The sequence below is a fragment of the Arachis duranensis genome, chromosome 1 (assembly GCF_000817695.3).
Source record: "Arachis duranensis cultivar V14167 chromosome 1, aradu.V14167.gnm2.J7QH, whole genome shotgun sequence".
In the NCBI taxonomy this organism is placed as follows: Eukaryota; Viridiplantae; Streptophyta; class Magnoliopsida; order Fabales; family Fabaceae; genus Arachis; species Arachis duranensis.
Genome location: NC_029772.3, coordinates 94,709,245 through 94,723,362, shown reverse-complemented (window position 1 = coordinate 94,723,362; position 14,118 = coordinate 94,709,245). Strand labels below are relative to the sequence as shown.

At 37.0% G+C, this 14,118-nt stretch overlaps 3 protein-coding genes across 3 annotated transcripts; 2 read left to right on the top strand and 1 right to left on the bottom strand.

Annotated features, from left to right (window-relative positions):
- Positions 1-3,105: 3,105 nt before the first annotated feature.
- Positions 3,106-4,185, top strand: LOC107463695 (leucine-rich repeat extensin-like protein 6). Its single transcript, XM_016082551.3, has one exon. The coding sequence runs from the start codon at positions 3,362-3,364 to the stop codon at positions 3,857-3,859; it is 498 nt and encodes a 165-aa protein (XP_015938037.1). The 5' UTR covers positions 3,106-3,361; the 3' UTR covers positions 3,860-4,185.
- Positions 4,186-9,695: 5,510 nt separating this feature from the next.
- LOC107463925 (GATA transcription factor 15) lies at positions 9,696-10,753 on the top strand. The gene is made up of 3 exons (XM_016082810.3): positions 9,696-9,931; positions 10,038-10,154; positions 10,261-10,753. Exons 1-3 carry the CDS (start codon positions 9,911-9,913, stop codon positions 10,534-10,536), a joined length of 414 nt encoding a protein of 137 aa, XP_015938296.1. The 5' UTR covers positions 9,696-9,910; the 3' UTR covers positions 10,537-10,753.
- A 1,948-nt stretch (positions 10,754-12,701) lies between these two features.
- On the bottom strand, positions 12,702-13,872 carry LOC107463160 (GATA transcription factor 16). The gene is made up of 3 exons (XM_016081906.2): positions 13,575-13,872; positions 13,342-13,476; positions 12,702-13,233 (listed from the first exon to the last, which is right to left on the bottom strand). The coding sequence occupies exons 1-3, from the start codon at positions 13,593-13,595 to the stop codon at positions 12,946-12,948; spliced, it is 444 nt and encodes a 147-aa protein (XP_015937392.1). The 5' UTR covers positions 13,596-13,872; the 3' UTR covers positions 12,702-12,945.
- Positions 13,873-14,118: the final 246 nt, after the last annotated feature.

Sequence of the window (14,118 nt, the reverse complement as noted above, 5' to 3'; positions counted from 1 at the left end):
CTATTTATGGATTAGTGAGAATCTAGGCTGGATACTTGGTGAAAAGGAGTTTAGGATGCTTAGTGAGTTTTTATTGCAGTGCATTGTATTTATTTGGCACTTTTACCGTACTGGGAACCCATGGGCCCGGGGTTCTCATTCCGTATATATCTCTTGTTTTTCAGATACAGGTCCAGGTGCTCAGAAGTGAGCTGTGGTTCGTCTGAGAGCCGGCGAAGATCTTTATTTTCTCTACTTTGTGTTTTACTTAGAATCTCTCCACCCTTGTTTTGAAGATATTATATTATGTGTTGAACTCTTTTGGAACTTGCCTAGAGAGGCTCTTATGTTTCCTTTGGGAGAGATTAGGATGTACTGTTGTCAACTACTTTCATACTGTACCCTAGCCGGCCTAAACTTCGCGGGTCGCGACTAGTGGCTACTTACTTATGTTATATATATCTATCTGTTATCTATCTCTTAATCTCCTTTATGCCTTGTCCATATATCGCTTTCGGCTTCACGTTCTATCTTTTCGTTGTCGAATCGTGAGTGATACGTCTTCGCGATTTTATTTCTACTCTTTTCAGGCTTCTCGATTAATACTCCTTTCGAAATTACCTATGTTTATATATTAAAAATCCACCTGAGAGTCGTACCACCGTAATATCATTGACTTATGACTCGAGCATAAGGATTTGAATATTAGGGTGTTACACCCCTCACTCCACCCGATGTCCTTTTGGGATGAATTTCGACTCTTTACCAACTGTGTGAACTCTTTTTGGCAATCACTACCTGAAGGCAAAAGAACCATGAAATGATTCGCCATAAACTAGCATCAAGCCATAACAATAGTACAAACCTCAACCTTTGCTAGTTGAGGTTTTGACGTTGAAAAGGGAATGGTTCAACAAGGATTCGATCCCCCTCATGCTTAAAGTTCAGATTTGATTGGCCTTTACACTCAATTTTGTTTCATTTTCATGGCAATAACATTCCTCCTAACTACTGAGTAGTACAGCAATATCATCACTATTATCCCCAGAATCAAGGCTGGGAGAATCAAATCCAATTGGCAATTTCTGAGTGTGGAACCTAATAGCTGTGTTGAAATCATTAAAAGACCTCCTGAAATTCAAATTCGAATTTCCTCTGCCTCCAAGTTTCAAGCTAAGAGAAGAAGCAGAACACACACTTTGCTTTGTGACATTGAAGTGCAAGTAATTTGATAAAGCTAAAGTATAATTATCAGAGCCAAAGGAGAAAAACCTGGAATCAAAGGCAAATCGATCAATATGGGATATAAAATCATGGACAAGACCATGTTCTTGTTGAACACTCGCCGAATGAAACATGGTTTTTGTTCCGTGTTACTCTGCCGAGGTTACAACTACCATATGAATAAGCCAATAAAAATACCGAAAACTAATAAATATAGTAGCAAGTAGAGAGAGTTGACATGAGAAACACCACCATTACCACCACCAACAACAACCACAACGTGTGTTAACTATTTACAACATAGAAAGTGTGTGTGTGTGGATGTCAAAGTTAGAGAGGGGGTCAAAGAGATTGAAGAAGTAACAGTGCAAAGAACAAAGAAAAAAGTATAGGAAATGATGAATTGAAAAGGTATAATGGGTTCCGGCGGCGGCGGAGGCGTGTTGCGGCGGCGATGATATGCGAACTAGATTAGCAGAAGAAGAGGATGAGAGAATGGCAAAAATTGAAATTGGATAAAAAACTTAACAGACATGCTTCTCTTCTCTGAATACTTCTAATCTGAAATCAAAAAGAAGAAAAAAAGTTAAAACATAAAAAATTTAAAAGATCAAAATCTAATTAGTTATTTTAATAAAAAAAGATATATTTTATATTTTTTTAATGATGGTTTATTATACTCCTACAAAAAAGTAGGAGTAAGAAATCCATGTCCATTTTATTATGTTCACTCTTGTCATAATACAAATGATCAAATGGTATGAATGTATGATTATGCCAACCCCACCAAGAGAAGTAGACAACCCAAGAAAACGATGTCATACATAGATTAAAAATCCGCGGCTTATGATGCGGGCACGTCTTTATATGATTATATCACTTCCAAAAGTATCATTTCACTAGGCACGAACGTCTTGAATCGAATTCCAATTATGGAAGTGTGACCTAAGGCAGCGCCTACGTTATCATGGATTCATGGGCTACAAACACAATTCTTTTTTTTTACGGGAATGGAATAGATTGAGGCCCAAAATGATGGGAAGTAGTTGAGTGGCTTTATCTGGGCCTTCTAGCTAAGCATGCAAAAAAAAAAACCTTACGTTTATGCTAAGGCCCTAATTGACCTTGAACTATTATTGCAACCACCTTTTATTTTCTGCCTTCTCTCACTAACTTTTCTCTCGAGCCTATCTTCACTGTCTGAATGATGGTACCATTTTCCTGTGAAATTCTAGCATCATTATCTCTGTCTTGCTTTCCCCTTCTTTATTCTAAAACCGTCTTCTGTTCTAGGTTGTCCAAACCCAAATATGGTGTCCGTTGAACTCGAGTGATTAATATCCCAAATCTGAAAGAACTGAAGATGATTTGATAGCTGTTTAAGCAGTATGCGTGCATGCCTGTTTATATATTTTTATTAGAACCGTAAAAGGTAGTTCAGTGGCTTTGCTTATTAATTATTATTAATGGTTTCTTATCGTTTGACTGTTTGTCACACAAGGATTTCCAATAGTGTGATGATTTTAATATCGGCCACTGAGTATTGTATATTTCATTGTATCGAATGGAAGATCTCATACCAAGTGGAATTATTTTGACAGATGGGAGCAGCAGACAAGTTTTTGTTGTTGGTTAAATTGAAACAAATTAAAGAGAGGTTATTTTGTCAAGTTACAGGAAATTCAAAATGAAAATGTATTTTACACTATACGACACATGATTAGAGTTTAGTGAAGGTCATCCAACGGCAAAAGAACCACGTGGACCACGCGTCTCTCTACTCTCTTCCTTATGTCAATGCCATTACGCATTCTACATTTTAAGTACTAAGGGGAACAAGCAAGTTTACATAACCAAAGTATGGAGCAAAGGGTTGCATCATTAATAAAAAATTACATATTGTTCATCTCAAAATATTAACCTATACTATGTATATTAAATAATTTAATTGAATACTGTGTTAACAGTCACCTTAATTAAAAACAAAAAAAAGGATGTGATGTGTTAGCTTAAAAGATAAGGGAGAGGTCCAGCACATTAGAAGAAACAGTATTTGAATTGAGTAGCCACACTTTTAGGCTTTTTCTTCTTATTAGTACTACTCCACTCCACTTTACTTGTCTCTTTCTCTTCTCCTTCTTCTTCTTCTTCTTCAGCAATGAGGTGGAGTCTAGTGGCAGTATTCCTCCTTAACGCACTTCTCTTGCGTGTCGCAATGTCAGATCAACACCTAAAAGCTACGTCTCGTGAGCAGATCCAGTGTATGCAGTGCTCCACCTGCAACAACCCATGCAACCAACCCCATTCACCGCCTCCACCCTCGCCGCCGCCACCTGCCTCCACCAACAACTGCCCTCCCCCTCCTTCCTCCGCCGGCACTTATTACTACTCCTCTCCTCCGCCACCTGCTCAGTATGTGTACTCATCACCGCCTCCTCCGGCGTCTTCTGGAGGTGGAGGCGGAGGCGGAGGCGGCGGAATCTACTACTATCCTCCGCCCAGCAACAGAAACTACCCGATGCCCCCGCCGCCGAATCCAATTGTACCGTATTTTCCTTTCTACTACTACAACCCTCCGCCGGCGTCAACTTCTACGGCGGCACCTCGGAGGGGATCGTGGTCGGTATTGGCGGGTGCAGTGATGTTATTGCTCTGATAAAAATGGTGGAAATAATAATGCAGATTATGAAAGTTGGCATAAAAATGAGGGATCGGAGTTGAAAATTGCAAGTTGGAAGCAGCTGAAATTCCCAATTTACCCTTCTCTGAACCCATGACATCATCAGGTGCTCCTCGCTGTAATCATGCTCTTTCTTTCTAATTGCAATATTATGTATGTACAATATGATTGAGCTGCAATTTGTTCACAATTATCTATGACTTAGTGAATTAGTAATAGTATGTATCACATGTCTTTGATGTCTCTAGTCTCAAGTAATTAATGATAATAAATCAGACAAGAGGATAGCGATTTGATTCCAATTCTGCTAAATGGGCATTGCGCAACCTTTTCTCTATGATTCTATAACGATATGCCTTATGCATGCTACTCTGAAATAAGGTGGATGTTGAACACTTGAATTGAACCGTTAAACCGTTTTAAGTAGGCGCACATAATAGACCCTACTATACTATTCCTTAACGTTCCAATTATATTTTTGCTATTTTTGAGTCAATACCTTTGAAGATGCAGACTTTGAGTAAATGCGTGCATAAGTAGCTTCACCAACTCCTTTCTCTTCAAATAATAAGTATCCATATGCAAAATAACATTCTACACATCATGAACATTATTGGTATTGCACTTTTAATATTGGTTCCTTCCAAATTCCAACCGTTTCTCGTTTCTCCACTGTGCACTCACGCTTGCACTTGCTGTACTATCTTCGTTTTTGCCTTCACAAAAACATGAAGCATTCAACAGTAGTTTATTGACTCTTAATTATTGCACGGTAAGGGTAATATGATCACCATCACAAAAATTCCTACTTTTCATTATCAAGTCTATATTCAGAAAAAACGTTGCACTCTTCTACTTTTTGTTTGATTATAAGAAAGAAATAAAAAAAAATTGTGGATAAACGTTGGTAGGAATTAATTAGCTGGAAGGCATAAAAGCTATACATATAAATTGTGACGCAGAACATGGGTCCCCAACCCTGCCTTGCGATCCAAATTTCTTATTGACTACTTCCAAATAAGCTAAAGCTTGGTCGGTGGTCCCTTATATACAATAGGTGTTCACTCTTCCCATCTCATGCATGGACATTATTGTCCTCGAACTTGTAATTCATCAACGGAGACCAAACATAAATGTTACTCACAAGCTCACGCTGTATATGTGATCTTCAATAAATAATTAAATTGAATCAAACTGCATTAACACACTTGCAGTTAAAATGTTTCGTGAATTTTAATATATAATTTCATTGGATTTCGAGTTCTTTTTTTTCCTTTGACATTTCAAGATTTATAATCCAACAGTTGTCGGTTTTCATTGTCCTTTTCTCTTCTCTTTACTTCTTTTTATTTTGTTGGTGGAGATTAAGTTATGGGAGTAAATTCTCTCCCGTGAAAAAAAATTAAATGGTATTAATTGTGATCTTTTATTTTTTATTGATTTTTTTTTATATTTAATTTTGATTTCACTTATAAAATTAACGGTGAGAGATCACACTACATTTTTTCAAGTGTTGAAAAAATTGGAAAAGATCCATTTTCCAAAAATTTTCATATAAAATTAATAGTTAAAAATTGTTAGATAATTTAATATATTTAATTAAATTATTATTTAATAATTTTAATTATTAATTTTTTTGTCTTTCTGCTACCAGTCTATGACAGATCGAAATTTCAGTTAATGATTTGTTGCTAATAAATTACTACATACATAAGACGGAATTCGAACATTTAACTATTAACTTTACATCACTGTGAATTTTCACTTTTTTTTTTCTTTTTCTTTGGATGTGACCGATTCAGAAAAACCGATCCGAACCAAACCCAACTTAAATAATAAATAGATTTTTTATTTGGACGTGGTCTTGGACTAGCAAACTGACCCGGCCAAACAAACAGAACCTATTCGCCCCGCAACCCAATCCACTAGAAGCTTGACCCTACTGGAACTTAGTCTTATCTTCTTCGTCCTCATTCTCTCAGAAATCTCCCATTGTTACCAGAGCTTCCTTTAAAATGCCTGAGGCTTGGTGCATGGACCTAAAGCCGAGAGCCACCTTCTTCGACGCCGTTGACCACCCAAAACCGGAGGTTTTCCTTTAGAATTCCGCCACTGCTGCACCGCGCTAAAGATGCACCTCTCGAAAAATGCGAATCATACTCCTCGCTATCAAGGTCAACTCCTATACCTGCAACCCGCTTCCTCCCACCATACGCCAGACCGCGAACCACTCCGCTTTTCTTAGTCTGCAATTGGGTCTGCCCTGAAACTCCCGGTATTTTTGTATTGTGATGGTCCCTGCCACTTCTCTGCCCCCGCACCTTCCACGAAATAGTAAGTCCCTCGACGCCCCCACCTCGGCCCCTATTTTCTATGTCAATTATTTCTTTGTGGGTAACGTTGGTAGGTTGGTGCATTGCTGTAGGTCGAAATCGCTCCTCCCCTTCAACTTCTTGTCTGTCTCAGGTTTCAATTTTCACCCTCCCATGTAACTCCTATTCTATTTGAAATCCTTGATAGCTGGTTGAAACTGAAACCTCATTGACTTGATTCTGTATACCCTGATTATGCTGAAGTATTGCGAATCCTACTTCTGTTCTAATTGTATTCCTGACTTGAATAAGTGGGTTAATTGTCCACTGTCTCCGTAGTTCATTTTCCGCTGCCATCACCGCCAGTTGGTGAGCTAATTTGTTGCCTTCTCTTAGAGTCCAAGTAGCTCCCACATCCGGAGCCTCATTCAGCAGTTGGAGAATGTCTCGGATGATTACATCTACTTCCGCTGTAGGCATTTTTGCCTTAATTGCTTGAATTAGAGGTAAGCAATCTGTTTCAATTATGCAATTGATAATTTGTAGATTTTTAATGAGTATGAGTGTCTCTCTGTATTTAGCTTATGCTGCTAATGCTGATGTTGTCCTGAATGTTGCTGTTGTCCCAGTGATGTCTTTTCCTTGCAAGTCTCTGACTACAACTGCTAACGCTGTCGTGCTTGAATCCCTTTGGAAAGTCGCGTCTTTGTTCACCTTCAACCTAGGGGTGTGCATAGGTCGGGTGAAATTGGATTTGATGTGACTCAGATCCGACCCGAAATATATACCGAGCCTATTTATTAGACCCGAACCCGTCCCTAGACCCGATGAAATCTATATACCTTCGGGCCACAAATATATACCGGGTAAAAACCGGGTGAAAATTGGGCCGTTAACATTACATTACCTTGATGCCTTCTTATAAGCTAGCATGTGAAAATATCCAAATTCCCAAGACTCCAACCATTATTTGACATGGTAAAATTTACTTAAAAAAATATAACAAGAATAAACTCTTCTCTAAAATTAAAGCATAACCATACTCAATACTAATATTGTCTAATAACACCAAATATTTGAATCAATACAAATAAAATAATATTATGCATTAGTCTAAAATCTTATGCATTTTAAACATAAAACATTAACTTATAGTCTTATAATAACTAATAACACAAAATATTAAGGTTTACAATACTTAAAGTTCACATAAGAATAGTCATCATCTATCACTAATAACGCAAAATATTAATTGTGTATGATGACCGGGCCACCGAGCCGAGTTCGAGTGATCCGAGCCATGCCCCGGACCCAACCCAAAATAATGACCGGGTCTATTTTTGAGACCCTTACCCAACTCTAGACCTAGTGAAATCACACCAAAATAGCTTCTAAAGTGTTCGGAGCCGGATCGAGTCTTCGGGCTGGGCTGGGCCATGCACACCTCTACTTCAACCTATAAATAATAAATAGATTGGAAACTACATTAATTGGTGAACTTGCATCTATGGGCCGGCATTCTTCTCCATTTCAAGAGTTAGAGTTATATAAAAATTGAGTAACAGTTACAGGTCAGCTGAGGCCCAACAGAATTGGGTATTTAATGGCCACCTATGGCCCATATTGGCCAACATTACACAAAATCGAAAATGAAAAGGTATTTCTATTTGGATCAGCTCAGAAGCCTTATCCACTTCCTTCAAAACATACTTATCAGCCGTACATAGTATACAGGAATACTGTGGACTTAATACTTTTGACAATAATATACTGTAAAAATTAAGTCTGAAGCTAGTATATGCATTGGAATTTGGAAAGATAAGGGGCTCGCACTCGCATAATCTCTTTATAAACAAATTTGAAACACGTTTCAGCCTAACAAATTAAATCTAAATCAATAGTCTCATTTTTGGGTATGATTCCCATGATGTATTTGTTTATAGTTATGGAGAGTTTGTATATTTTTAATTAATATAGATTCAATTTTTTTTTATTTCAAAACACAAATTAGAGGTATTCAATTAGAGGAATAAAAACTGATGATCCAATTTGAAGAAAGTTGAATTTAAATTTTGGAGTATCACAAATTAGAAGATCAGATTTGTATAAGTTTATAAATTAGAGGATTGGTTGTGTTTTAAAAGTTTTAAAAAATTAAAATTCACAAATCGGAGAATTAAATTTGTGTAAGTTCACAAATTGAAAAATCAATTTTGTGTTAAAAAAAAAACTTAAACTTTACAAATCAAAAGATCATATTTGTGTTCCAGTTCATGTATTCAAGGTATACATAACATTTTTCATACTATATGCTGAACCAAAAATTAGCAACAAGATGGTAGACATGTGCCTGTAGCCTGTGGCTAAAAAGTTGTATTGTACTAAAACCAATGGGTGTTAAAAGTTAAAATTACTGATCAATAAAGTTGTTTCATTACATTCCGAAAACTATAATTGAAAATTTAAAGGCATACACATTTGGAGCGGTTTATAAACTTGTCTTCAAGTATGGTTTACTTTGCGAATTCCAAATTGCAACCGCGATGGGATGAGATGGAGAAAACAGACAGCAGTAAGACAAAAAAACCAAAATCATAATTGCTCGATGTACCCTCACAACAAAAAGTAGTATGAAATATATCTATACATAAGGAGCTGTCCTTATCGATTGCCCATCTTTATCCCAATCCCCAGCACTTACCATTTTAGCAGTAAGGATATAATGACTTTGCATAAAATAATTTTCTTTTTAATTTGTAGTTTTTGTCATAAATACAAGTCTATAGCACTTAGGGTTATTTGGTCTGGATTCATTCTGTGAGTTTTATGTATAGAAGTGTCAGCTCGTGTGTCCAAATTTCGGATGTTGATAGAAGCTAAGGGATTAAAAATTGGAGAAGATTTAGGCATTAAAAATTTTCATGAAACAATTGAAATATACGAAGATAAGACATTTCATTCACCAGGGTGATGAAAATCTGCTCATAGTATGAAGGTAAATTATAGATATTATTTCGTTTAGTGTTCTTATATATAGTTAGTTGTGTTTTCTACTAATAGTAATAGTAAATTTTAATGGTTAAAACCTACTAATATGCTAAGAAGAAAAATGATATGCTGTTGGGGAAAGAAGAGGAAGTAATTTAATTCCAGCCTCCTTTTCAAATTAAACCTATATACGGGAAGACTGCGTTGAATAATGATGTAGTGATACAGTGACGAAAGCTGTGTCTACTTTACGTGTAATAATGAATAAATAATAATTTGGCCTTTCTTTTCAGTTTTCAACTACTACCATAGCATTTTACCGTTCAATTATATTATTAGCAAGTAAATGAATAACTAACTGAGTGGCGCGCATTCGATGAATTGAGAAATGGTTTGGCGGGTGATGAGTTGGGTGAGAAGGGCAGGACGGTAATTTTAATAAATGAGCGAAGAGTTAGGGTTTTTTCTTTTCTTTTTATATTTTTTGAGGTGGCGTTTTATAAAGGGAGGAAGCATCTCTTTTTGTTTTGTGATTAGATCTGCTGCGGCCGGTGAGACCTCCCCTTTTCTCTTCACTTGTTATCTTTTCTCACTCTTCACTGCACGCCGCCTTCTTCCGCCGCCGCTCTTCATTTCCAACATTCTGACCTCATTTCGCTTCTCATTCTGACTCTGATTCACCCTACCTCCATCCTATACCTCAGATCTTCTCTTCTACCTCCTAACAATGGTGGATTCAACTGGAAAAGTGAGTACTTACTTACTCTTGGCTTCACGATTCAGTGATTCGTGATCCTCTCTCTTTGATTATTAATTAGTCATAGCTGATCACCTTAATTTGTGCTGCGATGCAGGGATCGGACTCCTCCGGCGGCGGTGGTAAGAGTCCAACCACCGAGCTGAAGAAGACGTGCGCCGACTGCGGCACATCCAAGACTCCTCTATGGAGAGGTGGTCCCGCTGGCCCTAAGGTAACGCCGCCTTGTGTTTCGATTCAATTTCATTCCGCGATCTACCAGATCAGCTCATGGAATTCCTTGATCTCACGTTTCTTACATTCTATTTCGATCTGTGTAGTCTCTATGCAACGCGTGCGGGATCAGGAGCCGGAAGAAGAAGAGAGCCATTCTCGGAATCACGAGAGGAACCGCCGACGATGTTAAGAAGGGGAAAAGGAGCAACACCGCCGCCAATAATAGCTTGAATTTCAAGCAGCGGTTTATGGCATTGGCGAGGCAAGTCATGACGAAGAAATCGAATAATCTCGCGCACAGCCACAGGAACAAGTTGGGAGAGGAGGAACAAGCAGCTGTTCTTTTAATGTCCCTCTCTTACGGATCCGTTTATGCTTAAATCCCCTTATCAATTCTAGAATTTATTAATTAATTACTAAGAGTTTATTGGAGTTAGATTAGTTAGACTTAGATTAGATTAGATTAGATTTTGTTCTACCATGTACCTGTACTACCGCTTCCCCCCCTAACCCTTTTCTAAGTGTATATGTAATTTGTTTCCTTATGATGAGTGTGTGATCATGAATGAATGTAACGAAATCATCATTCAAGTCCAATTTTGGTAATTTTATTTATCTATGTTTCTCATTGTTACGCCTTGTTTTTTTCTTGCATCGTCTTTTTCATGCCCTAAATTGCGATTTTGTTGGTATAAGTATAACTACCCGAAATTCTTGTGAAGAATTTGACACTGCAATCTAATTTCAGGCACTATCAACTCTTTCTTCCAAGGCTACAACACCGACAATTATAGATCGGGGATCAGTTGTGTCGCATATACACATGTGAAATTGATGTAAGCACTTGCCCAAGTAAAAAATGGCGGTATAATTTCATGATTAGGTTTGTTGATTCATCTAATCTTTTTTCCCGTTGCGTAATGTGTAATTTCACTAATTTGTATTTCAAAAAAGTCAGAAGGGTGGCAAAAAGGAAAGAAATTTAAAAGAGGAGGGAACGTGAAATTCATAGTTCCCGCTAGTTTGACTCTAGAAAACATTAAACATGTACATTCAAAGGCTATTCAGGTTCAAGAATCAGCAGTCAGACTCACACACTTGTGTCATTGTGTGATTGTGTCCTTGTCCGTCACATTTCAAGGCCACCGTCATTCACTCGTACACATCTTTTGTGCCTATTAAAGTTGGAGCTTTTAAATAAAAAATTACTTATCAAATTAGTTACTATGATTTATATATTATTTTTTCAATATTTTTTAATAATTTTTTTATTCATTTAAAACCACTTGTTAAAGGTATTTAGTGAAGAAAAACTTTGAAATTTTTTAATAGAAGTAATTTTAACAAATGTTCTTAGCACGATCCTAATTTTTAATAATTTTTTTAATGATATTCTTAACTAGTACCCACCTCTAAAGCAATTGTTAGTAGATATTGTTTTCTTAAAACTAAAATATAGATACAAATGGCGTTTTAGATCCTTTTCCCTTCATTTTCTTTCACATTAGATGATTAGAAGTGAACATTTCTTTTCCAAGTCAGAAGATTTCTTTTATCTATTGATATTTCTTTCAAAAAAATAGTGTCATTTCCTTTTCTTTCCTTGTCTTAACGCCAACAAATAGGTAAGATTACATCTTAACTAAATATGGCTTTACTTCAATAAACCTATTCTCTTACATATGTAGTTCGAATTAGCTTTATTAACTAATATAAATATAACTTTTATTATGTCTAAATTCTGCTTGAAAGCGTATATATAGAAGAGAAGAAATCTGGAAGTAAGGATAAGAGGTGGTTGAAAACAATGGTGCTAAAACTATATAATGGAGATTAGCATTTAATCTTTCAACAGAAGTGTTAGGGATTAAATTAAAGATTTATTCTTTAATTCTAGTTCCTTCTTTTTCATTTTTTCCCCTCATCGTTTAAACAAGAATAGTAAAAGCTAAAACATTTATAAGTTGAATATCATGTATCTTAAATCATATATCTTGTTAATGTGTTAAATATACAAATTATGTATTGAAAAATTTAAATTTTCAAGTTTTCAAAGTGTTTATTGTATAAAAAATATGCAAAAATTAGAAAATATTTTATAAAAATAAAACCTTAACAAATAAAGGATAGTTGTTGGCAAAAGCACGAGCCAAACAAGCGGCAACTAAGATTTCCCCTTTTCTTTCGTCTTCAAATTTGTTTTGTTTTTGCCCCAATTGCGACCTATTCTAGCATTATCGTTAAATACTTTTTTCCTAAAATAATAATTCGCACTATTATTGAACAAAAAAATAATCCCATTGGACAATGGCATCAACTAAATCTAATGTGTAAAGCATCCCGCCCTTTTCAACTTTGTCAAGCAAGCAAATCGACACTCGCTTCAATTTCATACAAATTCTAAATGTAGATTACATAGCGCAACATTTGCTTTTTCATATTGAACGCCGCAGAAACTGAGCCAATAGAATAGATAATAACGGAAAAAGAAAAAGGAAAAATTGGACCGCAGCGTCAAATTTTATTACAACATGAGAAACGAGGATGAGTAAATCACCAAAATTGGACTTGAATGATTTTGTTAACAATTCATGATCACACACTCAACAAGATGGATCGATAGAAACAAATTACATATACACTTAGAAAGGGGGTTAGGAGGAGGCGGTACAAGTGCATGGTAGAACAAAATCTAATCATAGCCTAAGCTAGCTGCAATATTCTTAGTAATTGATTGATTAATTAATTAATTAATTGATTAATATAATTCTAGAATTGAAGAGATTCTCTTAGGCATAAACGGATCCATAAGAGAGAGACATGAGCAGGAAAGCAGCTTGTTCTTCCTCTCCCAACTTGTTCCTGTGGGTGTGCGCAGGATTCGATCGCTGCCTCGCCATTGTGATCCACCTCTTCTTGAAACTAAAGCTATCCCCAAACTTGTTATTATTACTATTGGCGACGGTGTTGCTTCTTTTCCCCTTTTTAACATCGTCGGTGGTGGTGGTTCCTCTTGCGATTCCGAGTATGGCTCTCTTCTTCTTGCGGCTCCTGATCCCGCAGGCATTGCATAGAGACTGAAAAAACATCACATTCAAATGTAAGAAACGTAAGATCAAGAGCTTCCGTGAGCTGATCTGGTAGATCGCGAAAGGTGAGGCAGTAGGAGTAGGTGGCGGCGTTACCTTGGGGCCGGCGGGGCCACCTCTCCATAGAGGAGTCTTGGAGGTACCGCAGTCGGCGCACGTCTTCTTCTGCTCGGTTGTTGGACTTTTACCTGCGGCGGCGGAGTTAGGGCTTGCATCATCGGAGTCCGATCCCTGCAATCAGAGCACAAATTAAGGTGATCAGATATGAGTAGTTGAGAATCAAAGAGGGAGGATCATGAATCGTGAAGGTAGAGTAAATAGGTACTCACTTTTCCAGTTGAATCCACCATGTTGAGAAAGGAGTATCCAAGATCTGAGAGCAAATGGAATGATCGAATTGAGAGAGAGAAAGAGAAGAGAAGATAGAAGTGGAATGAGAAATGAAGGAGTGAGTGGAGAGCAAAGAGGCATGCAGTGAGTGAGTGAAGAGTGAAGAGAGTGTGTGGTGTGAGAAGAAGAATCGAAAAGGAAAGAGAATGAGAGAGTGTGGCAGTGAAAGAGAGAAAGAAAGAAAGAGGGAAGGGAACACACGCGCAACGGCCGCAGCAGATCTAATCAAAAATAAAAAAGAGGAGCCCCCCTTTATAAAACGGCCACCACAAAAACCCTAACTCTCCGTTGCATTCTAAAATTACCATAAAGCCCTTCTCATTCCCCCCGCCAAATCACTCCCCAAATTAATATATACGCGCCATTTATTCTTACTATTAAACTTTCTCCTTTTTGGAAATGGCGTCTTTTTTCTCCTCCAGGTATCCTTCGTTTCATAAGACAAAGATTAATTTGCTGTGAATTTAACCTTTATTTAAAAAT